This window comes from Thalia democratica, unplaced genomic scaffold (genome assembly GCF_965202585.1).
Source record: "Thalia democratica unplaced genomic scaffold, ktThaDemo2.hap1.1 HAP1_SCAFFOLD_67, whole genome shotgun sequence".
NCBI lineage: Eukaryota > Metazoa > Chordata > Thaliacea > Salpida > Salpidae > Thalia > Thalia democratica.
This window is the reverse complement of record NW_028139251.1, coordinates 19,260-45,009: the sequence shown is the minus strand read 5'-3', so window position 1 is coordinate 45,009 and position 25,750 is coordinate 19,260. Positions and strand designations below refer to the sequence as shown.

Genomic DNA, 25,750 nt, shown 5'->3' with positions numbered 1-25,750 from the left:
TATTTAAAAGAAATTATTCTACTAGCGGACATCAAAGTTTCATTTATTACTAATTATTTATTATCTTAATTTTTATTTCTTGATAAATCGTACGTTAATATTTATGAAATGTTACTAGTTTTTTTTTTTTTTGTAGTTAGAAACTATAAAAATATTTGTATGCTAGTTAGTTTGATTTTTTTGTGAATGTTGAACTTTCTTTTTGTAAAGTTTACTTTAAAAATATTATTGAATAGAAATTTATATAATATTCATTCTTTAAACCGCCATGCTTTAGTTATTTTAGTTGTTATTTGTACACCTATAAAACCATTTTTGAAACCTTGAATAAATATTTTTTGTATTGTAAGAAATATCTTTTAAGCAAATCTATTTCTTAGTTGTTTGAAAAAAATATAACTGAGAAAATGAGTTATAATAAGTTAACAGTTTAAACCTGGTATTTAGTCTATTTTATATACATTTTTACTTAATAAATAATAATTAGATCCTAAAACAAAAGTTAAATTCCTTAACAGTTATATCTTATTTTGATTGAAGTCCCAAATAACTCTGGGTTATTTTGGATATTATTATTTTTGTCTTCTAGTAGACAAATTTTAAATGGTAAACTTTTCTTTTTTTTTCTAAAAGTTTAAATTTCAGGATGATTTTAAAGCAAAACAATTTAAATAATAAAGTGTAATAAACTAGGTTACAAGTTTACTTTATAAACTACCTGGTGATTTTTTTACAGAGGTTTATCATTCCCAAAAGGGTTAGTTAGAATCTTTAGTAATCATGTTTATTCTTGATTATTTTTGTTACTAAAATATATTTTTTAGTAGTTAGTTTTTATCAAGTCATATACAATCAAACAGGTTGTTTTATTTGTTTAAAGCTATTTAGTAAGTTATTAAACTTAATTGACTTCTGTTAGTCCATCTCAATAGACTAAAGTAGTTTTGGCTGTTTTTGTTTTTTAATTTTTTATTTATATAAAAATAAAATTAAGCCTACAAAAGCATTCAGGAGGCATTTAAACTAGTTATTTTCTAATTTATTTTACATTGGTTAAATCCACTTAAGTAAATTAAATTTTGCTCTTTTTTTAACAGACAATTTTATTTACCAAGGCTAAAATACTTTGATTTAATCAATCTAACATTGAAGCATTTATTATTAAATAATCACTTAAATTTAAAGCTAATACTATTTCATTAACTAAAGGTTTTGAACATTTAAAAAAGTTTAAAAATAGTTGTTATATAACAAAGTAATGGTATTAAGTTTTAATAGTCTAAATTACATAATCTGATATCAGTGCAATAAATGACAAATATTCTTTTTATTTCAAGGTAAAAGTATTTATTCATAAAAATTCTTAATTTTACTTTAGAAAAAGGTTTGGTTTTAGTTATTTTTACATGTAGCGACACATAATGAATTTGCAGTTATTGCTTTCATTGTAAAACCAAATACCCAATTTTTTGGAGTTTTTTATTAAACATAGTTTTTTCTGTCTATAAACTTGATGTTTTATAAACTACTAAATACTTGAAAATACTAAAGCCGCTCCTGCTATGAGGGATATAAAAACTAGTTTTATGTTTTTTATATACCTAACACTCTAATTACAAAATTAAATTTTTAATATATTGTGAAAAATGTAAAAACATCTGTTAATAAACTTTTCTTAAAAGTAAACAAAAGATGAACAGTAACTATATATCAGTTTTTTTATCAAACTGTTGAAAATCTGTACATATTATGAAAATGAAGAATTATTTGATTAAGTAAGTACTTTTACAAAAATGTTGTTTATAATGTTAACTTATGTAAGCTTTAGAATTTTTCGAAGTTTTTTTTCACTAAAGAATTAATAAAAGATTAGAAAAAGGTTCACTCAATGAAATAGTTTTTTTTAAGTAACTTGTTATGTAGGTTTTCTTTTTAAACCTGGTTTTTGTTTGTAACTTTAAGGTTAATCCTGTTTAATCCAACACCTAGGTCTTATGCTAGAGCTTATAAGAGTTTATGTGTATTTTCTTGTTTCAAAAGTTTTGATGATAATTTATGTGTACAACTACTGCTCAACTATTTGTTGGTTTTAAAGAATATTACTTATAATACTAGAAAAAGTTGAGCCATTTATTGTTTTTATTGAGAGAAGCTTGGTATTTTCTTTTTATTACTTATTCTGTTCACCAAAATTTGCATCATAACTTAATAAAATACACAAAAAAGTATTTTTTATTTACAAAAGTGTGTAATACATAATTGTTGTTCTTTGTAAACTAATGTCTAAATTTTAAGTATATTTCATTATAGTTTTTCTTTTATTATTTTAATTTTAAAAGGTGTTAAATTATCATTCTATTTATTAACAAATGTCTACTACATTATTTTGTAAAATTTATTAACCATTATTTTTATTACAGTTATCATATTCTTGAGTACAAACTTTAAACAGAGCAAAAAAGTTAATTTTTTAAAGGATGTGTGTACCTAAAAATTACAGCTTAAATGAAAAGCTAATGATGAACGCAAAGTTTTTGACTCAAAAATGCAAATTCAAATTTTTGAACACATTTTAATTCGACCCTTGTTTCTTCGTCTGCTTTGCTATTCAAAAGTGCTGTTCTTAATTCTTTTACATTTTTTATTGATAAAAGATGTTCAGATGTGTTGGTATTTAACAGCTCCTCTCAGTCATTAATGGTAACACTTAAGATCTTTAGATCACGTTTGCAGAAGCCTTTTGAATGCAGTCTAAACACGTTTGCGCTTGCCAATGACCAGTTAGCTGTACAGCAGAGTTTGGTATTTGTTCGGGGACCACTCTCATAACATGATCGAGCCAGTGAATTCTACGTTGGTTGAGAAAAAAGTACATAGTGGTTAGAATGTTTCGTTTCAACATTTCCTTATACATTTTCCTTTTGTTGCTACCCATGTCAAAGGATGCGACAAAAGCACTGAACGTAAGATTTTCTTCTCTTCCACCTTCGACACAACAACGTTTCGCTGCCATATAGCAGACTACTGGATACTTTTGCACAACAAACGTCAAGCTTTGTAAAAACACAACTTTATTTATTTCAAACTCTTGCAGACAGACAACTAAACAATATAACAACTTTTTCCACAATAACAATTCCTCTGAAGACGCATTAGACAAAAAATTAGAGCAAAGGTGTACAATGTTTTTTTACACTTTCACTGTCCATAAATACTTTCATTGGAACTTTTCTTAATACCCAAACAAATGTCACAGTAATAAATGGAAATTTATCACTATGACAATTTTTTAATATATTTTTCTATTGTAAGAACTTACTCTTCTTACAGGGTTGGTTAAAGTATGTTAATGATTTATTTACTTTTGCTAAAGAAACTAGAATAAATATTGTTTACTGTGTAGCTTATACAATCTATTACAATAAAATTCAATAAAATTAAGTTAAACTTCAGCTTCTCCTATTTTATTCAAACAAAAACGTTAAAAACATTAAAAAGTATTCATATTTTTAGTCATACTATTAACTAAACAATCGTTTTTCATAAGTACTATTAACGTCAGAAGTCTTAAGTATATCCAATATTTATTTTTGACTATTTTAGAAACAAATAGCCTATGATGTTTAATATTTCAAAAAAACATTTTTTAGATAATATAATATATGTAAAAACATGGCATCACCAACGGCTACCAAAAGATTACAAAGAGAGCTTCTAGAACTCAAAAAGAATCCTATACCATATGTCAGAGATGTAAAACCACTAGAAAACAATATACTTGAGTTTCATTTCTGCGTTAGCTTTTTTTTTGTAATTTAACTTGAAATATTTCACGTTATCAAAACATAATATCTTTTTTATATATTAATGTAATTTTTTTTTCAAAAAATGTTTAGTTTTTTAGTAAATTAAAACTTTTTAGATAAACATAAAAGTTGTATTACTTTTTATTATTACTATGATGTATAATTGACTCGAATATCAGAATGAAAACCTGTAACCGTCATCAATAATGATGTTAATTGGCTTGGCTTTGATAGGTTAAGCTGCCCTTAATTAAGATTAATAATAACGGTTATTTAAAGTATTACAGACGTTCAGATGGAACACTGGCTTAATTTATATACTAGTACTTACTATAAAAGTGATGTTATAAAACTACTTATAGCTTTACTTATAGCGCACATACTTTATATACAAGATTAATAAACATATTGTGAAATAATTTAAATAAAAGAAATTACAATAAAAGTGTTACCAATGACTTCCATTAGTAGTCACATTTACTCAATACTAAACCTTGTTGACATGGACAGAAAATAAACTCGACGAAAAAGTTTCATAACATTCAATAACAAGATATCCCCTTCTCGATGTTCTTCATACGCTTCGCTAAATCAACACGTCGTTATGTGCGTTCTCCTTGCTTTTTGCGTCTCACCCGTCAATAATCCGACTCGCATCTGCAAGCCAAGTTTTAAACTCTTTCTCTCAAATTTACTTCACGCATCTTTTTTTCTTCTCAACACGAATTTTGAAATCACATAAAATATTGAAATTCTTAAACTTTAATTCTTTTGAAATGATTAATAAAACTAAACAGTAAATGTAATGAGTGGTTCGTTATAAACCTTTTTGTTAGAAATAGATAGAAAAAGTTTATTGGAAATGAAAGAAATTTTAACAAGTTTTTGATAATCTTTTGTGGAACATAGAGAATAAAAAATCCATTATTAACTGTTTATCATAATATTTATCAGTTTATCAACAACATTGCTCAATATTAACTTGTAAAAAAAAAGGACTTTTTTTAGTATAAACAAATTGATTAATTACATTTTTTATCAGATTCCATAACTTATTTTAAACGGTTTGTTTAGTTCTAATTTTTACAAGTACCTCCTCATATCAACTATCTCTATCAAAATATACACTATATCCTATTCTTTTTGAAAACTGCACCTAGTTTTATTTACGTGGTAGAATATTGTTGTCATAGTTCATACATACCAAAGTCTTTGTTATTTAAAATCACTAAAAATTTTTTTAGTGCTTTGATGAAAGCATTTTGTTATATAGAAAATTCTTTTAATACTAAAATTTGGATTGATCGTAAATCTTGTTGTTATTTATAACATTTGATAAAACACAAAAGTATACAGGTAGAAGGACCTCCAGACACTCCTTATGAAGGTGGATTGTACCACGGTTTCCTTGAATTTCCCAAAAACTATCCAATGATAGCGCCTGAAGTTAGAATGCTTACACCCAGTGGAAGATTTAAACCAAACGAAGCTCTGTGCATCTCAATGACTAACTATCATCAGGAATCTTGGTGCCCTGCTTGGACTGTTGGAACCCTTATAACTGGTAAGCTTTTGTTTATAGTCTACTTTAATATAAAAAGCACACATTTAAACGTTAAGTATACTATAAATACTTTTAAATAAATAAGTTTTGAAAAATAAAACTTTTTTAACTAGAACTATTTAATATTGTACACTTTAGCTATTTTAATTTTTTACATTTTTTGTTATGTTCGTTTCTTCAATACAGTTATTCACTTTTTATGAAAGTAACCCACCGTAATGTCCTAAGACGGTGTGGGGTTCACATCCTGTTACCAACTCAGCTTCTATACCTGCTTGCTGGGCGATTATTCGAATGCCGAACGATCTTGTTAAGTGACGTTCTCATTGATGTGGCAGTTTTTACTTGTTACTGATAAATAAATAAAGTCCACTGTTATTGATTTTGTCTAAATAAATGAAAATTATATATCACAAACAAAAAGTTAAATGGAAAACAAATATTAAGTTAAACCACAATATCAGTAACTAAACACGAAATGATTAACTATAAATCAAAAATACAAACAATGTTAAGACCTCATAATCATTCATGCGTAGTTATACACAGTATTATTACAATCAATTTTTTACTTATATCTCTTGTATCTTTAACCATGCAGACCCGACTGCCAAATAGTATGAAAAAAGTATTCTATTCTCAAAATCTTTTTATTACAATAGATTAATAATTTAAAGTTTTTTAGATTTACTAGTTAGAAACCAGCTTTTCACCAGCTTTCATCAGCTTAAGAACCAAAAATTAATTCATCCCTTTAAGTTCGAATTTGCTTTTTAACAGGCTTGTTATCTTTCATGGTCGACAAGGACACTAATCACATTGGAGCAATGCACAGATCAGAAGAATACAAGAAACAACTGGCACTGAAGTCATTACGTCACTGCAGTGATGACGAGCAATTTGGTGAGCTGTTTCCTGAGTTGAAGCAGGAAATAGATGAAAAGTTGACGGCAAATCCTGAAAAGTACGAAGCTGCTGATGATAGTTTGATCGTCACTGAAGATAAATTGGTTGCCACTGAAGAAAGAAAATCTCGGCTGTATCCATTAATAATAGCAGCTGTTGTTTTTGCAGTATCAGTTTTAATTATAGCTTTTACATAATTTCCTAACTAAAGTTTTAAGTGCCAATAAACTTTATTAAAAATATAACTTTCCATCTTCATGTTATAAAGAATTTAATATTTGATTATTTTAAAAGACGTTATATGTTAGTTTTCATTTAAACTATTTAAGTAAAATATTGGATAAACGATATTTAAATAATTTAATTTTTGATATGTTTAAGACAAATTTCTGAAAATAAATTAAAACGTTTTCTTACTTTTGATGTTTATTTATTATACGGAAAGCTTTTTTAATTGTGGTGCTGATATAAATTAGTTTAATAGTATAAATAACTACTTCAGATATTTAGTACATCTTTTTAAAATACAAGTAGTAGTTATAACTTTTTAGTACTACATATATTAAACAGAAATTTGAGACATGATTCTTTCAAAAACATGTTTATTAAGCAAACAAGTAAAATCGATTTTAGCTAATATTTATCAACTACTTTTGTTAGCAACTAGTTTTAAAATAAAATTTTGAGTAAGTAGACAGTTATAAGTTTCGTTAGAAAATATTCAATTAATACTTATAAGCAAAATTAATTACAGATAAATTGTAGATTTATAACTACATAACTATATATAAATTAATTGGTAATATAGATAAGATAAGCAAACGTTCAAAAATAAAACAACCAATAAGTAAAATAAAATAAGCAAAAAAAAGTTTGTTAATTTAAATTATTTTTAATTATACTAACTAGTTAATTTGTTTGATAATAATTTTGTAATTTTATAGTTGTATAGAGTTTATTAAAACAAATTATACAGTAACCTTCCTTTATTGTACCGACATATATTTTTGTGTGTTAAAGAATCAACACACTTCAACTGGGTTCTGTAAAATAATAAATACTGTAATGAAAGAATAGATGCTAAATTTGGTGTATACATGTGTTCATTAGAATTAAAATTATTTATACATATTTTTGGAGGTTAATAGTTAATAATAGGTAAAATACTTAATGTGAAATCCGACTGTTATAAAACTATATAGTGTTTGTAATTATTAATCTCTAAAAGTATGTAGAAATTATTTTGTGACCACAAATTGACAGTCCTAATTACAACTGTCATTTCCAGCCAGATTTGGCAAATTCACAGAAGGATATGGTGAGGTACTCCATGTAGCCTTTCTCAAATCTTGAACCGGAACCAGAATGACCCCTTCCTGAAACACATTAAGGTAAAAGAGTTAAAGCGCGAGGAAGAGTTTATAGCCCTTTAGCTAGAGTTCTTTGAAGGTTTATGCTTGGAACGTAATGTGCAATCAGACCAAGGTCGTTACAAGCTGCTTGATAAGTTTGTGGTATGGGGGGATAAACAAAATTATAGAAGTCGATATGGCCGGGATCATCAAAACTATTATACCCTTTAAGAACACCTCATAGGTGGTGAAGGGCTTTTTCGTAGATCTGAGAAACACTCGGCCTCTGGCCAGGACTTAAATGCTGAGATAAAAAAAATCATGGCGAAGTTTAGGGATGTGGCAATCTTGAAGAAATTTGTCACAATCCACTTGGCACTCCCTAGATAGAGGAGAGGAAGATAAGAGAAATACTCTACCTGGATATAAAAAAATTGACCTTTCCGTCAAAACTACCATAGAAATTTCAAACCAATAGGCAAAAACAAGGGCCATAAATGTAAATTATACAAACCAGGGGGCTGTAACGAACGAAACCCCAACAGACCAATCCAAACTCATCAGCATCGACCGCCTACCAAAAATTAAAAATCAGGGTTCTCTTTGCCACAAGCACCTTAATTTTGGTGAGAGAGCCTACTATTGTGCAAACACAGAAAAGTGCAGTATGCGTCATGTGAGTATGGGGTATCCTCCATAAAACGGGCACCCAAATTCCTCGCAGTGAGAGTGGTCCTCGCAAACCAAAGCTGTCCACTCAGTAATTAAGACCACCCCCGGAAAGCTAAACCAAGACTCCAGTTATGGGGTAGCCAGTAGCCAAATCAAAATACCAACCCTACCTACCCAAACAAGCAAATCAGAAGTATTATTGTCATTAAAAAAAAACAGATCCTGCCAACGTACCAAATGAGAAATCTGTTGAACCCGGAAGTTTAATTAACAGGGATGATGGTGTTAGGGCAAAGGAGCTGCTAAAGGAAACTGTATCCAAGAGTTGCATTGAGGGAAGCTGTAATTTTGTTCCTAGAGCAAAGTTCTTATCAAGGAACGTTCAACCCGGAAGTTAAACTAACAGGGATGACGGTGTTAGGGCAGAGGAGCTGCTAAAGGAAATCGTATCAAAGAGTTGTACTAAGGGAAACCACAGTGACGTCCCTATGGCAAAGGGTTCAGTAGGGAATTCAGATTCGTGCACGAAAATTAATTGCTGTTTAGTAGATGACAAGGAGTTTACCAGTAGGAATGAGTGATGTAGTTATAATACCAAAGGTAGACAAATCAAAAGTAAGCCTGATCTAGGAATTAGGGTGGAGAAACAAAATGTGGAGAAGTGTTTAACATGGTTTCTCTTTCACAGATGGCCATACATGACTAAAAATGTATTTGAGAGCAGTATAATATTTAAACTTATAAATAAAAAAAGCCACATTGAAGTAGAATAATTAGGATTAAATAGCCTCTATTTTTTGTCTTGTAAAGTTTCATTCTCCATCTTTCACAGATGGCGGCAAAAATAATTTAAACTGATTAATTATTAATTATTGGGAAGAAGTAAGTAGGATGGTACATTAATTATTAGTAACAGCTTGATTATTTTTTTTTATAATTAACTAAAAATGATAGTCTTGTAATAGTTATATTGCTAGTATAACTAAAAATGATTATTATATTGTTGTATAATATTACTAAATAACAAGTAATTTTTCTAACTATTTCGGGGTTGCTTGTTCATTGTGTCTTTATGTTTCATTTATTTTCCTACAATTTTTTTTTTGTGGACAACATAAAATGACTTTTTATATTTTGGTAGATGAAAATTAGTTGAAAGTTTGTTTAACCCCACCTTCTTTCAGGGTTTAGTCAGAATTGAACTAAAATATATTTTTTAGTGGAAAATGTTCTTTCAATTTCCGCTGCAGTAGGCTCTGGCCTCCTGATGTACATATTTTTTTGTTGTTTTTTCTTCAATGGGTTAGTCTTTTTGCAACAGTGTTCTCAACAGCATGTCATCAACCGTTTGTCAGTTTCAGGTAGCAGTCGGTTGTTACAGACAGCCACTGTAAGATGACGGTAGAAGTGGTCTGGCTTCATCTATAATGATATAAATATTCAGGGATAAACAACTAGTAATAATAAACACAATTGTTCTGTGAATGATTGTGGTAGTAATAAGTTAAATGTTACAGCTGACGAATTGTAATTGAAAAATTGTCACCTGATGGTTTTTCTCACAAAAAGTTTGAAGTTAACGAATAACATTGATGGATAATTAATTGATACCGATTTGCTAGCTCTAATTTTATATGACATAAAATCTTAATGGGAAATGCTGTTTTCTGCACTTAAAATGACATTATTTTGTTTTTATCAACATAATGATAAGATTGTAGTTTTGTACTTGAAAAGAAATTGGTAGTTTTTAAAATATAGTAAAAAGAGGATAACTCTATTAACCGTTGTAGTTTGATAAGCTTAATGCAGAGTAAATAATTATATTTTCACTGCTTACAGGAAATAAAAGAAATTTCACTGCTAAAACCGTGATATCTACTGATAACGATGCAGAAATCTGCCAAAAAGAAGACATGGAAATCGCTGTGTACTTGTTGTAACATATATGATTAGAAAAATTCTTCTTAAAAAGTGGTTTGGTTCCATCTAAAATTGTGGAAATTATTTGTATTCAGGGATAAACAACTAGTAATAATAGACACAATTGTTCTGTGAATGATTGTGGTAGTAATAAGTTAAATGTTACAGCTGACGAATTGTAATTCAAAAATTGTCACCAGATGGTTTTTCCCAAAGTTTGAAGTTAAGAACAAAATTTATGGACAACTAAATTGATCCCGATTTGCTAGCTCTAATTTATGATGACATGAAAACTTTTAAAGGAAATGCTGTTTTGAGCACATAAAAATGACATTATTTTGTCTATTTGTAAGTTTTCATTATACCACTTAACAACCATTAGCTTTTTATTACAAAGAGTAAAAAAAAAACTAGTTCTAGGTTAAGTTTTAGGAATACAATTATTCTGTAAATCTTGAAGGAATAGATCTTTTACCCAATTTTTTTGCACTTTGAACCATTTATGCAGTCCCTCAAACATAAAAATATTTCAAGCTAATATTTTTAAAACCTGTTTGCTTTTTGAACAGATCAAGAATGAGGTATTGTGTCGAGTTTAAAAATAAAGTTAAAAAATAGGCACTTCTATGTAATATACATGAAGAAAAAAAAATCATAAAAATTTAAAAGTGATCATAAGAAGAAAACATATTGTTTCTCTTTTCTGCTGAATATAGATAAAAAATTGCCTCTTTGGACAGTCGTTTTAAATGTAGTAATTATCTTTGATAACAAAAAACAATTCACTTTTTAAAAGGACAAAGAAAAAATTACGTATAAGTAATAAAAACATACATAAAAATATTCATCACAAACAAGAAGTTGATGTGTTGGGAGATGAAACAATAGAGAAATTCCAAGCACCACAAATTCTCTCTCCTGCAAACAAGGAAAATATCCAAAGATCACCGTTTGTTGACGATTTCAGGGTTTGTACCGATGAAAAATATCTTACTTCTGTTAAACTTGTTCTTAGAAAATATCAGAGGAAGTGCGTAAAATCAAAAGGGCAGAGCCGGCCATGGCACACAAAATGGTCTGCACCTGTTTTGAAAGAACCTGGGCTGCAATCGTACCCCTGCGGACAGCCATCCTCTTGGTCTTGATGGGAAATAAAATTGTTTTTAACAACTAAGTGCGTTTATAAATTGATATTTTTAAAAGCTTTGAAATTAAAAAATAATAATTTCAGAGCATAGAGAGCTGGTTTAGATCTTTGAAGCACAGAAATATGGACAAAAAACAGAACAGAAGGCGGTTTAGACTTAGATAATTATGATGGAAAATCAAGATGGTCGTACCACATTTATCTTGAAAAGATAAATATATCTACAGGTAGAGAATAAAGTATAATAATTTTATTAACATGTTTTAACCCGTTTAAAAATATTGTTGTTTTTCAAACAGAAGAAACCAAGACTCCTACATAGTAAACCACGGTTTAACATTGCCACGAAAAGAAAAATCAAAAAATAGACCGCTAGAAGACAGTTGGGCAACTACAGCTAGTAATAGATAACCAGGGAAGAACAAATTAAATACCGGAATGCCCAAAACGTAAATTTCAACTTAAACCAAGTACAAAAAGCGAAATCATTTAGATGTATAATGCTTAATATATAAAAGAATAAGTTAGTACTGATATTAAATATAAAAAACTTTGTAGTTATTCACAGATTTTTGTTCAAAGGTTACACATTAAATGAAAATCAATAAAGTTGCTAGTATATTTTTTGGTTTTCTACAGAATTGAAAATGTTTGTTTTATAATAAACGAAAGATCTCTTCAAAGTGCTTGTATAAGACTGTGACTGATTTTTTTTGATGGTTCTCATGATTTTTTATTTTGTATAAACGAGAATCAATCAGACAAAAATGCTTGTTGGATTGGTACATAGCAGATATAGCTTTTACTACGTTAAAACACATGAAGAGTACCAGATGTTAAAAGGGCAATGACAATATCGAGCCAGATAATATATCTTCACCTAAGACTGAATATTCTACCTAACGGTAATTTTTAAAGAAAATAAAGGACACTATTGTAATCTTAAATATAATGAAACATATTGATAAATATTAGATGTTTAGATACCTAAATGCTACAAACCCTATAAAATTCAAAATCGCATTAAAAGGCCAAAAAGAAATCAAACTAACTATTAGGAAGAAGAACAAATTTATATGCCTATGGATTTTTAAAGAAAGTGTTGTCTTTTTACTATGGCCTTCAGTATTTATTTTTGATAAACAAGTACAATTTACTTCTAAAAGTCTAAGAAATAATTGTGTATGTTAGTAATTTAAAACATAAAAATTATTCATTACATACAAGAAGTTGATGTGTTGGTAGATGAAACAATAGAGAAAATCTAAGCAACACAAATTCTCCCTGCTGAAAACTTAAGCAAGGAAAACCTCCAAAGATCACCGTTTGTTGACAATTTCAAGGTTTGTACCAATAAAAAAATCATCTTACTTCTGTTAAACTTGTTCTAAGAAAATATCAGAGGAAGTGCGTAAAATCAAAAAGGCAGAGCCGGCCATGGCACACAAAATGGTCTGCACCTGTTTTGAAAGAACCTGGGCTGCAATCCTACCCCTGTGGACGGTCATCCTATCGTTATTAATGGGGAAAAAATTGTCTTTAACAACTAAGTACGTTTAATATTATCATAAATTGAAATTTTTTAAGGCTTTGAAATTAAAAATAATAATCTATAGCATAGAGAGCTGGTTTAGATCTTTGAAGCACAGAAAATGGACAAAAAACAGAACAGAAGACGGTCAAGACTTAGATGGTTATGATGGAAAATCAAGATGGTCGTACCACATTTATCTTGAAAAGATAAATATATCTACAGGTAGAGAATAAAGTATAATAATTTTATTAACATGTTTTAACCCGTTTAAAAATATTGTTGTTGTTCAAACAGAAGAAACCAAGACTCCTACATAGTAAACCACGGTTTAACATTGCCACGAGAAGAAAAATCAAAAAGTAGGCCGCTAGAATACAGTTGGGCAACTACAGCTAGTAAAAGAAAACCAGAGAACGACAAATTCAACTACCGGAAGCCTCAAAACGTTAATTGCAACTTCAACCAAGTACAAAATAGAAAAATCGTTAAGATGTGTAATGCTTAATTATAGAAGAACAACTTAGTACTGCTGTTAAATATGAAATAAATCATTATAGTTATTCACACAGATTTTTGTTCATAGCTTAAACGAGAATCAATCCGACAAAAACGCTTGTTGGATTGATGCATAGAAGGATATAGCTTTTACTGGGCTAAAACACATGAAGAGTACCGGATGTTAAAAAGGGCAATGACAATACCAAGCCAAATAATAAATCTTCACCTAAGACTGAATGCTCTACCTAACAGTAAAAAATATATAAAAATAAATAGGACACTACTGTAATCTTAAATATAAAGGAACATAATAATAAATTTAAGATGTTCAAATAGTTACTACACCTTAAAAAATTCAAAATCGCATTAAAAGGGTAAAAAGAAAATTAATAAAACTATGAGGAAGGAGAACAAATTTATATACCTATGGAATTTTAAAGGAAGTGTTGTCTTTTTTTATGGCCTTCAGTAACTACCTTTGATAACCAAGTAAATTTACTTTTTTAAAAGGACAAAGAAAAATAGTGTATATATGTAATTTAAAACATAAAAAAAAAAAATTTATTACAAACAAGAAGTTGATTTGGCAGATGAAACAGTAGAGAAAATCAAAGCAACACAGATTCTCTCTGTTGAAAACTTAAGCAAGGAAAACCTCTAAAGATCACCGTTTGTTGACGATTTCAAGGTTTGTACCGATATTGAAAAATATCTTATTTCTGTTTAACTTGTTCTAAGAAAATATCAGAGGAAGTGCAAAAAATTCAGAGGGACAGAGCCGGCCATGGCACACAAAAAATGCCAAATACTATGCACCTGTTATTTAAGAACCTGGGCTGCAATCGTACCCCTGTGGACGGCCATCCTCTTGGTCTTGATGGAAAACAAGTTTGTCTCCAACAATCAAGTATGTTTGACAGTTTTGTTACGCAAGCTTTCTATTCAAAAATATCAAAGCATAAAAAGTCGGTTTGGAACGTTAAGGCAAAGAAAAGTGGACGAAAGTTAAAAGGGAGGATGGCGAATATTTAGATTTCTCCCGTTGCTTGTGCCACGTTTAACTTGAAATATACATGACACATACAGGTAGTCTGAAAAGTAATAAAAAACTTTGTTACCCAAAAAATTAATCACATTTTGTTTAAACAGAATAAATCGAGACTTGAACATGCTAAACCACGATTTAATATCACCATTAGCAAGAAAGAGGCCACTTGGAGACAGTTGGGCAACTGTAGCTAGTAAAAAGAAACTTGGGAACAATAAATTCAGCTACAAGGAAAGCTCAAAATGTAAACTGCAACTTTAACCAAGTAGAAAACAGCAAAAACACTCGGGCTGCGATTCTCCCCCCATGGACGGCCATCCATCCTCTTGTGCTTCATGGGATTTAAGGTTGTCTTCAGCAACCAAACACGTTTGATATTCTTCAAAATTTATAAACATTGAAGCTGTAAGCTTAAAAATATGTAATTTTAGAGTACAGAAAGTTGGTTTGGAACACTGAAGCACATAAACATGGGTAAAAATCAGAAAAGAAAACGGTAAAGACTTAGATGATTATGAAACAAAACCCAGATAGTCGTACCACATTTATCTTAAAAAGATATCGACAGGTAGTAGTAATAAGTACAAATATTCTATTAACATTTTCGAATCAATTATGATATGCTATTGTTCTTCAAATAGAAAATGCCAAGACTTCAACATGCTAAACCACGGTTTAACATTACCAGTAGCAATAAATGCAAGAAAGAGACCACTAGAAGACAGTTAGGTGTGTACAGCAAGTATAAAATTTAGTTATCGTTAACCGTAAGATAATGGAAGACAAAAAATGGGTATTGTGGAAGTTTAGAATGTTAAGTAATCCTAAATAGTTTTAGTACAATATTTTGTAAAAACAAAGTAATTTTAACGTATCTAAAAAAAATTTAATTTTTAAAGAACATAAATAATCTGTTTTTAGAATGTTTGAAATAATGTTTTATTGCTGATTGATGCAACTGGTAAGAAAGTGAGTTAATCGTTTTAATACTTGGCTAATTTTTTGAATAGAAGCTTCACCTGATTTATTGACGACATTTTGAGTCAGGTTTTTAAACTTTTCATTGACTCCCTTTCTAAGAATCACGTACAACATTCTTAACCTTTTTATACTATTTATAATTTAAAACAATAGAAAATAGCAAAAACACTTGGATGTATAAACCGGTATTTGAAAAAAAGCAAGTTAGTACTCAAACAAAAAAAAAGAAGAGATTGTTAACCTTAATTTGAATTACAGTTAAAATAATTAAGGAATTATACAGAATAACTCATGTAGAGTACCAAAAATTAAAAACTACAAGAAATTAAATTAAAAGAAGACAGTTGGGGTACTACAAAGAAAAAAAAACAAAACTGGCGACAACAAATTTAATTACCGATATCCTGCTACAGAAGATGTCTATACAAGAAAGTACTAACCTGCACACAGCAAAAAAAATGTAAGCAATAAGCTTATAGAAATAATTAATTATTTATAACTGAATAATTTTTAAAGTTGAAAAACTTATTAAAATTTCCAACATAAAAAATTATGGTTGCAATAGTTAAGAAGAATGATCAAATCTTCAGGATTTCTCACCAAAACATTTGTGCCTGGTGACAGGATAGCTATTAGAATACTTGACCTTCACTTTGCTTTAACGCTCTTGTACAGAAAGATTTTACTAAAACTTTTTTTGGGTAGACATACCTATAACCTAAATGCTAATCTCACCACCGTTAAATTTAATATTATATATTGTATTTGCTTTCTTAGATATCAAAATACTGGAAGGAGAAAAAACTGAAAAATGGACTTCAAATGTAAGGGGTATAAAAGAAATCAATGATATTGTTATAGAAAATGATAAAATACTAACTATAACTATTAAAATTGTTTAGTAAGTATACTTGGTTGCAGATCAATCTCATTAAAACACCTGTATCATGGATACTTTCCCTATGTTTACATTAATCAGTAGAGTAGAATTTTTATGTTCACTTTCTAATATTTTCATTTCTTTGAGACATATATAAAATTTAGTTATTTTTGAACTTCACTGCTATTTATGTGCATCTTACAATAGTACAGCAGTCAAATTTGTAGACTAAGAAATTATAGAATCAAAATTGTAATACTTGGCTAAGGAAAGTTATTGTAGTTTTGAAAACTACAACTGAGTTTTGTTTCAGTACTAAGCATATAAAAGTATGTTAGTAAAAGTTTTAGATTGTAAATCCAAATGTTTTAGTATCCTAATAAATAGTTAGAATAATAGACTTAGATTGAAATAAACTATAACATCTTAACTACACTATCAATAATTAAATAAACTTTCTTAATAATACTATATACTAATCACTGACAAAGAAATTTCTGAGCTTGAAATTTTTCAAATATTTCAGAAAGCCATGGTCTGTTAAGGTTCAGAAAAACTTTAGAGATAGATATCATTGCCATTTTTATTAAAAGACATATAAATTAGGCAAAGCTCAGCTAACAGGCTAAAGTTATTCATCAAATGTACCTACTTAGTGTTTACATATGATCCTAGTAAAACCTAGCAGAATTTTTTGACAACTTTGTTCAGAATATAAATGAAAAAATGAATAAAGTTTCATATTTATTATTAGAATATCAATTAATTTCAAACTAAAAAATCTGCTGCTAAGCTATTTGATGGCACAAACTTTTTTAATTCAAACCTTAAAAACGACTTATAGTCAGAATATTTTTGTTAACCTACAAAGCAAACTTTGTTACACGTTTTTCACTTATGTGTCTGTGTCCTAAGCGCCTGCAGTTTACAAATGAACAGAAGAAAAAAAATTGTTCAGATTGGCGCTTTTGCATGATGACGTAATAATCAAAACTTACTTAAAAATTTTCATTTGAAAAGTAAGCGCCAACTTGCAGTTTTAGAACAAAATGTCTTAATTCAATAATTTACCAACTCTAACAAAGAGTTTATCAGACTAATACATTTTGCACAAAACCTTTAATTAAGTTAGTAGATTACTAACTTAAAATAATCTATTTCTATTCGAGATTCGCATTCTTTTTAAATTAAATAACTACAATTTTTTTAGTATATTTTAAAATTGTAATTGTGTTTAAAAACGATAGAATTATAATTTTGCTTATATGCAACAGTTAGCTTTTCCTTTTTAACTAACTAAAGTAGAGTATCGAACTTACAATTTAAAAAAAAAAAGTTAAGTTTAAGTTGTTAAAATAAAAATACATTGTTAAAGACACTTATAACTTAGTCATTTTATCTAAATTAAATACTATTATAACTTAAACGGAATTTTGAAATAAAATATGTGTAAGTGAAAAGTAAAATAATAACTTGCCCAGATATACGCTTTAAGTTTAAATTACAATTATGTTTTGTTTTATAAGCGTAAGAATATTTTGCTAATTGTTTGACATTATCAGAGTTGTTTTTTTGCAGAACCGATTATAAAAACAGTTAATTAGCATGTTTATTACTTTTTACATATAAATAATAATAATAATAATAATAATATTAAACAAGTTTATTGACGTTTACATGTACTAAAAGTAAAAGTTAATTTGAAAAGCTTAAAATTACTTTAAAAACTGATAATGAAAAACAAAACATTATCAAGAAATGTATTACTGTAAAAAGTTCAGTCATTGTTTTCGCTTAGGTATTTTAAATAACTCACTGCTTCCTTTAAATAGAGCAATTTACTTTTAATGTTTTAAAACCAGTAAAACTGTTTTATTTAAACTTTATTAAACTATTTAACAAATAATAAATAACGTAAACGTATAGTAAGTTTGTTGTAGTAATAAGAAAATAGGAGTGTTTTAAAATATATGTACTCATTTATTAAAAACAAGATACTTTAATAAGTAACACTACGATTATTTTTAACAAGCTCCTAAAAAAAAAAAATTAAACCTTGAAAAACAAGTTATTAAAAGTATAAAAGAAGTTTTTAAAGATTTAGTATTGTGAAAATATACTTACGTAACCTATATAAACTTTCAACTTAATTATTGTTTGAAGGTTTAGTTTGAAAGCCAAGAGTTTGATTGACACATTAATAAAAAATGTACCTCTAAATAAAATTTGTTTTGAAAAACAATCTAACTTTTGATGATCTTCTTCAAACTTTGCAATATTTCTAATGCCCTATCAATTTTTTAATTTTTTACTACAGAAAATTCAATCATAAACTTTTAAATGAATAATTAATCTACTTAATTAACATTTAATGATACTAAAAGCTATGGTTGCTATCAAACAATTAAAATGAATAAATATAAATTTAAATTCTTCAATGACCCTTTTTTTATAATGGTTGAGTTTGAAGGTTATTTCGTTATTCTATTTAAAAAAATATCTTTGGGTATCAAAATGTATTGAAACAATTTTCAACATTATACAACAAACTTATCTGTAGTTTATGCATTTATAGATAACTTTATGAGAATTTATTAAAAATGATTTTTTCTGTTAATAGTATTACTGAAACTTAACATATAAAATAATACAAACTAAAACAAGGTTAAAATTTCTATAAAGTTTATTGTCTCAACTATTTTAACAATACTAATAAACATCAAAATGTATTGAAACAATTTTGAAGATTATACAACAAACTTATCTGTAATTTACTCATTTATAGATAACTAGATGACAGTTTATTGACAAAAATAATTTTTTCCGTTAATAGTATTTTTGAAACTTAACTTATAAAATAAGGTTTTAATTTCTACAAAATTTATTGTCTTATCTATTTAAACAACACCCTTTGCATAATCCCGAACCCGTCTTTTTTATCAAGCGTATAGTCGATTCTTCTTTGATTTTGTAGTAGGAAAGAGTTGCTTTGTCACAAAAATTAATAAAATCTGCCAATTCTTTGTCTTTGAAAAACAGTCGTTGTTTGCAAGGCGGAAGACCTTAAAAAAATAAAAAAATTAGTTTTTAACATAATTTGTTCAACTTATATACATAACATATTCTTTTTACAGGTTATATAACAGACTTTTGTTCAACATTTCCTAAAGTTAACAATAGTTAAATTACAAAAAAGCATGATAAACTGGCTGTTTACTACAATAATAGTTTATTATTTTTTACCGTATGGTCACTAAACAAAATTATTCACCTATTCTGTCTCTAATCTTAGTTTTGAGAAGGTCAACTGTGTCAGAAGGTTTTACGATGAATCTTTTAGTTTTACCGAGATGTGTCTGCACAAATACCGTCAGTTTACCATTAAGTCTCAAGTAAATAGATGAATCATTTTCAATGTCCAATTCAGACACTACCCTTCTATTGTCCAAGTTCAAGAAGAGTGGAACAGATAAAATTTGTCTTTCATAAGGGTAGTCTGTATTATTTCAAAATAGGTCACTACAATTTCTAATTTAAATTAGGTTTGTTGAGTTAAAACATTCTTTTAAGTCTTTTTTTTTTATAAAATTTTATAAATCAAAATTTTGTACAATATTACACTAAAGTTTGATACTATTTAAAGCCTATAAATAATAAATTTCGACATCTTAACCAAGCAATTTATTCAAAAAAGAATATGGTTATTGGTTATCTACAAAAATTTTGATTTAAGTTTGGCACAGAAGCTGTTTTATATTGATATATTTTTTACTTAAATTATATAAAAGCTTTTAGGCATTTACCTTGTTGTTCGTCGATTCTAGCTTTTATGATTCCAACTGTTTCGTGAGTTTCAACTTTCAACTTGAATTTCTTACTATTTCCTTGCACTTCAACAATCACTTGCAATCTTATCACCAGCAGAAGAGTTGATTCATTTTTGACGTTGTAAAATTTCAAGTCTTTTTCATCTTTCAACCTATTACCGGCAAATAAGATGCGTTGTTCGCCAAAAGGGATACCTAGAACATTTGTCATTGTCAATTTATTAAACAGAAAAAGCAATAATATGTATTAAACTATGTACTTTATTAGATAAATGTTATCATTTTAGCTATTTTTTACTTAATTCAAAATGGTGCTTTTTTAGTCAACAATTATCTTTATCAATTAACTTTATATGTTTTATTGGGAGTTTATGGATTTATATAGTTTTAAATGTTATAAAAAAGCAAAAAAGAGGTAAATTTTAAGTTAGTTTTGTAACCTTCTTGATCTTCAATTTTATTTTTTACCGCAGCAACTAATTGCCAAGGCTCAGCTTCCAATATGAATGTACAACCAACCCATCTTTCCACGTATATTTTCATTTTAATTCATATAGGTTTTGAAGTATTGATAAAAATCTATAAAGCTGGGTCTGTAAAATTGATATACAAGTGTCGTTTTTTCCCCAAAAATAATTATTAACAAAATTAAACATAATTAAAAAATTTAAGATAAACACAAAAACAAGTTAAATTTCGATTATTTATAGTTTTTACTTTTATGGAGCATTATGTTTAGACTTAATCATCTAAATCTAACAACTTTTTAACTACTTATTCAGTCAATTATAAAATTGAAATTAGGTGTGACTTTACAAAACATGTTTGCTTTTAAAAAATAATTAATTCTAAACAAAACAAAAACTAAAACAATCCTTTAAGCCATAACTCTTGCTCTACATCAGAGTTACCCAAAGTGGGCCATTACAGAAATTTAAAGGGCCAAAGGGCGGTCATGAGCTGTAAAGGGGTCACAGGGGTGGCCATAACTTGAAACTTACACCAGATATACTGGAGTTGAAGATGAAGAGCAAAAAAAGGTCTAAGGAAAATTTAATGGTAGTTTTTTGAGAAATCTTATAAGAAGGGGCAATTACTTTTTTAATTTCTTTGAAAAACCTTTTGAAAAAAGTTTTGTAAACTTGCTCTATCTATATGAACAACAGCAATTTAACATATTATAAACTTGACAATCGGCAATTATAAAACTTTAAACTAACAGGTTTTTTTTATACAATTCTTCTACAAAACATTCCAAAATAGTGATTTATTGAACAAAAACGAAATATTGCTCAAAATTTTTTGGTTTTAGGACCTGGATATGCAAAAAGAACTCTCGGACATCGAGTTGCATACCCAACTTAATCAAAATTATAATGAATATGAAAAAATACAAATGAAAAAAAAAGAAAAAAACTTTACAGTCAAAATTTAAACTCTAAAACGAAAAACTCTTTGAAAAATTAAATTATTTAACTTTACAACATTAAACATTTTTCTAAAAAAATATCAAAAATAATAAATTTTTTTTTATACACACATGTCTAACATTAAATAAACAAAAAATTTATATTAAACTCTACATCAAAAAATTAAATTTCTATCTGAAATGTTTTTAATTTTAAAATGTATCAATAACTTTAGCAAATAATTTAACTTTTTATATGATTTTGAAAAAAAAAAAAAATTGATTAAAAAGTAAATTTGAGGTTTTTTTTTAAGTATGTTTAATAATTTAGACTCTACGATCAACTTATTTCAACTTATTAAAAAGTAAGCAAAAACAAATTCAAGCTATAACATAAATAGAAAATAAATCAAATAACAATAAATATATAAAATAAAGCTGCAATATTCAAAAAAAAAGTAAAATAAAGCTGCATCCATAAACAAAGTTGCTTAAACTAAATAAAAATTATAAAATACATATTATTTTAATTAAAACTATTAGTTTTTACAATCTTGAAAAAATGTCTAAATATGGAAGTTTAACTATACCAAAACAATTATGTAAACAAACACAAAAAAAAACACTTAAATAGTAAATAAGTCTTTTCTTTGAAAAAAAATTAATAAAATAAATAATTCATTTTCACATTTTATCATTAACAAAACAATGTTTCACTCCTATATTGGCATATATGAGATCATCAGTTGTAATATAAATCTGAAAAAAAATTGTTGAACAAAATAAATGGAATTTATGCAAAAATACTAAATAAAACAAAATGAAAAACAAAGTATTGAACTTCGAGCTTTAATTTTGAACTTTAATTTTCAACAGTCAATGTAAAACTTATAAATTGCAAATATTGTGTTTATTATTATTATATTTCTTTTTTTTTTAGCAATATGAGTCCTGTTTTATTACTATTTTAACTTATTAACTATTATTTTTTTTAGTCTATATTACCAATAAAAATTTTTAAAATGTAACATAAGCATTAAATTTTTAATTAATTTTAGCATCATTAAGCTAATTTTTTTTGTTAAACCATAAGTTCAATACTTTGTTTTTCATTTTGTTTTATTTAATACCTTAAAATATCTTCCATTTATTCTGTCCAAAAACTTTTTTCAGATTATATTACAACTGATGATCTCCTATATACCAATATAGGAGTGAAACTTTGTTTTGTTGATAATAAACTGTAAAAATAAATAATAGATAAAAATCTCCTTAAAGATATTTAAGTCGAGAGCTTTGAATTGTTTGATTCAAAACAAACTACAATACTATAAAATCAATAAGATAAAAAACACTAATAATCATAAAGTAAGTCAACCTATTACTAGTTTTGAATTTTATCAGTGATTTCAGCTCATGATTTAAATACTTAACTTTCTTTTTTTTTCTAACAAAAATATATTTAGTGGCTAATAATTTATTTACACAGATAAAATGTATACTATGAAATTTTTTACTAATACACTAACAAACCAAAAAAAAAAACATATGTATATTATCACTTTCTACAAACTAGACTAAGAAATATATATAACATTTTTTAACAGATTATATTTTTAAGCTGCAATTTTAATGACTATAAGGATAACATTGAAGTACTTAAACAATAGTTATATAAAATTAAAGTGTTTACATTCACGATAAATAAAATAAAGTTATCAGTTTTATAACCTAGATTTAGCCAATTTTTACCTCCTCTTGTAGTTGAAATTTTAGCTATACATTCTTTTTTTTTCACCACACTTATCTGAAAATTCTACTAACTTAAAAGGAATATTTAGAAAATTAATTGAGAATAGTAAAATAGACTTATTTTACAAGTTTTAAAAGAAATAAAATGTTTATTTAAACTTTACACAAATCAAGTGCAAACATTTTTGATATCTTATTTTTTGAATAAACTTTTATCACGAAATTACTGTTTCAATTAAACTGAAGGTTGCAAAATTATTATATCAAATTTAAATCAATAGCAAACTTTTAATTAGTTTTGTTTTATTAAACTAATAACCCACACTTATAAAAAAACTACAAAATAAAACAAGATTTGTAAGTGTTCACAAAATACCAGCATCTTGTAAACAAAGAATTCAAACCCTAATACATAAAAACTTGACAAATAAAGTTAAACTTATTGCTGCTGTACTAATTTCTAAAACCATTGCTATTGAAACCTGTAATTAATTTAAACTAATGTATACTAGCGAGAAACTAATATCTTTTGAAAGTTTTATAAAAATCCTCACGAGCAGTAATTATCAACTTATACTGACAAAAATAAAGGTATATGATGTAAGTTATTTGTAAATGTAGTATTTATGAAACAAAAATTAAAACTAAATAGATAAGACAAAACATAAAAACATTCTTATTCAAAAATCATTAAAAAAAATAGTGGCATAATTGTTGCACCAATTTGGTAAAGAGTAACTGTTTAAAAAAAATGTTAAACAAATTTTAATAAAACCATCTAGCACCGGGCCTACTTTCTTATTTGTTCAATAAAAGTTTTTATAAATTATTGCTAACAAAAAATGCACGCAAAAATCATAACAGCTAGGCAAAGTTAACCTTTAACTTAACACATGTTTTTCAGCTAACTAATATTACTAAAAAATAAACAAAACAAGTACTTATAAAATAATTTTACTTAAAAGTGTTTATGCAGAAGGTGCTATGTATATGATGAAAAGAATTCAGGTGCAACCAGAGGGTTGTTTTCACAAGTTATCTTAAGTCTGTGCATCTGAGAAAAAAAAAACAACTTTGTTTATTCTTATACATACATATGTTATTAAACTTGACTAAGCTTTTGCTAAATTTTTCAACAGTGAATTTAAAATTTATAAGATGTAAAGTCATTTAAGTTTTACAATTGGCTCATTAACTGCTAGCTGTCAGCTTAAATATAACTGAAAATAAAATTTAGTTATAAAACGATTGTGTATTCATAATTTAGAAAATCCAATTTGTAAAAGGAGTCTTACTACTAAGTTACTTATAGCTTTTAAATGAAAGAGCTTATATACGTAGTAAATGATTATTGTGTATTGTTTTTAAACTAAAATGTAAAATTTTAGTTTAATAATATAATATGTAAGTAATAAAAGTTTGACTACATTTAGTTGCTTGTAGAAAAAAAAGAAGAAGAAAGCTACTTCTTATTTTAATTATATAACAAATGACAATTTTGTTATATTAATGAAAACTTCCCATGCCTTTTACTATAATATTTTAATATAATTTTACTATAATGTTAAAAGTTGTTTTTTATTTGTAAAGTTTTAGTCTTATAGTCAATTTAAAATTGACCACATACTTTCAACTTTTCCACCACAACACTAATATTGTGACATTTTCTATTTAACTAAAATACCTTATGTTTCTTTATGATTTTGTTTTATTAATAAGGTTTAATATTAGAACTAACATTAATTAAGTTGCATTTCAAATAAAAAAAAAATTGTATAGTTTGAAACTAAATAATTTTACTAACAAAAGATATCCAAGTTTAATGAAAGTTAAAAATTAAATTGCAAAAAAAATATAAAAGCAACTGTAATAATGATTTTAAGTTACAAAAAATCAACATTAATATAAAGTTTAGTTACTATGATTTTGTTTAAAAGTTAACTTTTTAAATAGTAACTAAATAAATGTTTATTTTTCAAAAGAAATATAATAGTAAACATTAATATTAAAATAGATAATAGTTTTTTTTTATTAATAAGTATTTTATTTATATTATAATAAATGAGTACTCTAACACAATAGCAGATATTTACTTTATTTTCTAAAGTACTTTACTCAGGGTTGCCACTCGTTTTTTCAAAATTTCTTCCAGGTTTTTAAAAGTAAACATTTTTGGGTCTATTTTTAGTTTTAAGTTAATTTCTATAAAAGAAACTGTGTTAATTAGTACAAAAAAATTAAAAAGATGCTGTAAAGTTACTTTGAAAGTTTTTTTAATAAAAAAACTTTTTTATGATGACAGAAAAATCTTATTTATATGATAGATTTGTGTGTAAAATTGAAATTTTAGTACTGAAAATGTTAAAATTATTAAAAATTCCAGGTTTTTTCAGGTTTTTTGATTAAAATTCCAGGTTTTTCCAGGTTTTTGTCAAAATTTCTCAAATTCCAG

General features: G+C 26.8%; 1 protein-coding gene across 1 annotated transcript; it reads right to left on the bottom strand.

Moving 5' to 3' along the window:
• Window positions 1-19,574: 19,574 nt before the first annotated feature.
• On the bottom strand, window positions 19,575-20,681 carry LOC145845459 (polyubiquitin-B-like). The gene is made up of 3 exons (XM_082952725.1): window positions 20,579-20,681; window positions 20,115-20,333; window positions 19,575-19,807 (listed from the first exon to the last, which is right to left on the bottom strand). The coding sequence occupies exons 1-3, from the start codon at window positions 20,679-20,681 to the stop codon at window positions 19,575-19,577; spliced, it is 555 nt and encodes a 184-aa protein (XP_082808851.1).
• Between the last annotated feature and the right edge of the window lie 5,069 nt (window positions 20,682-25,750).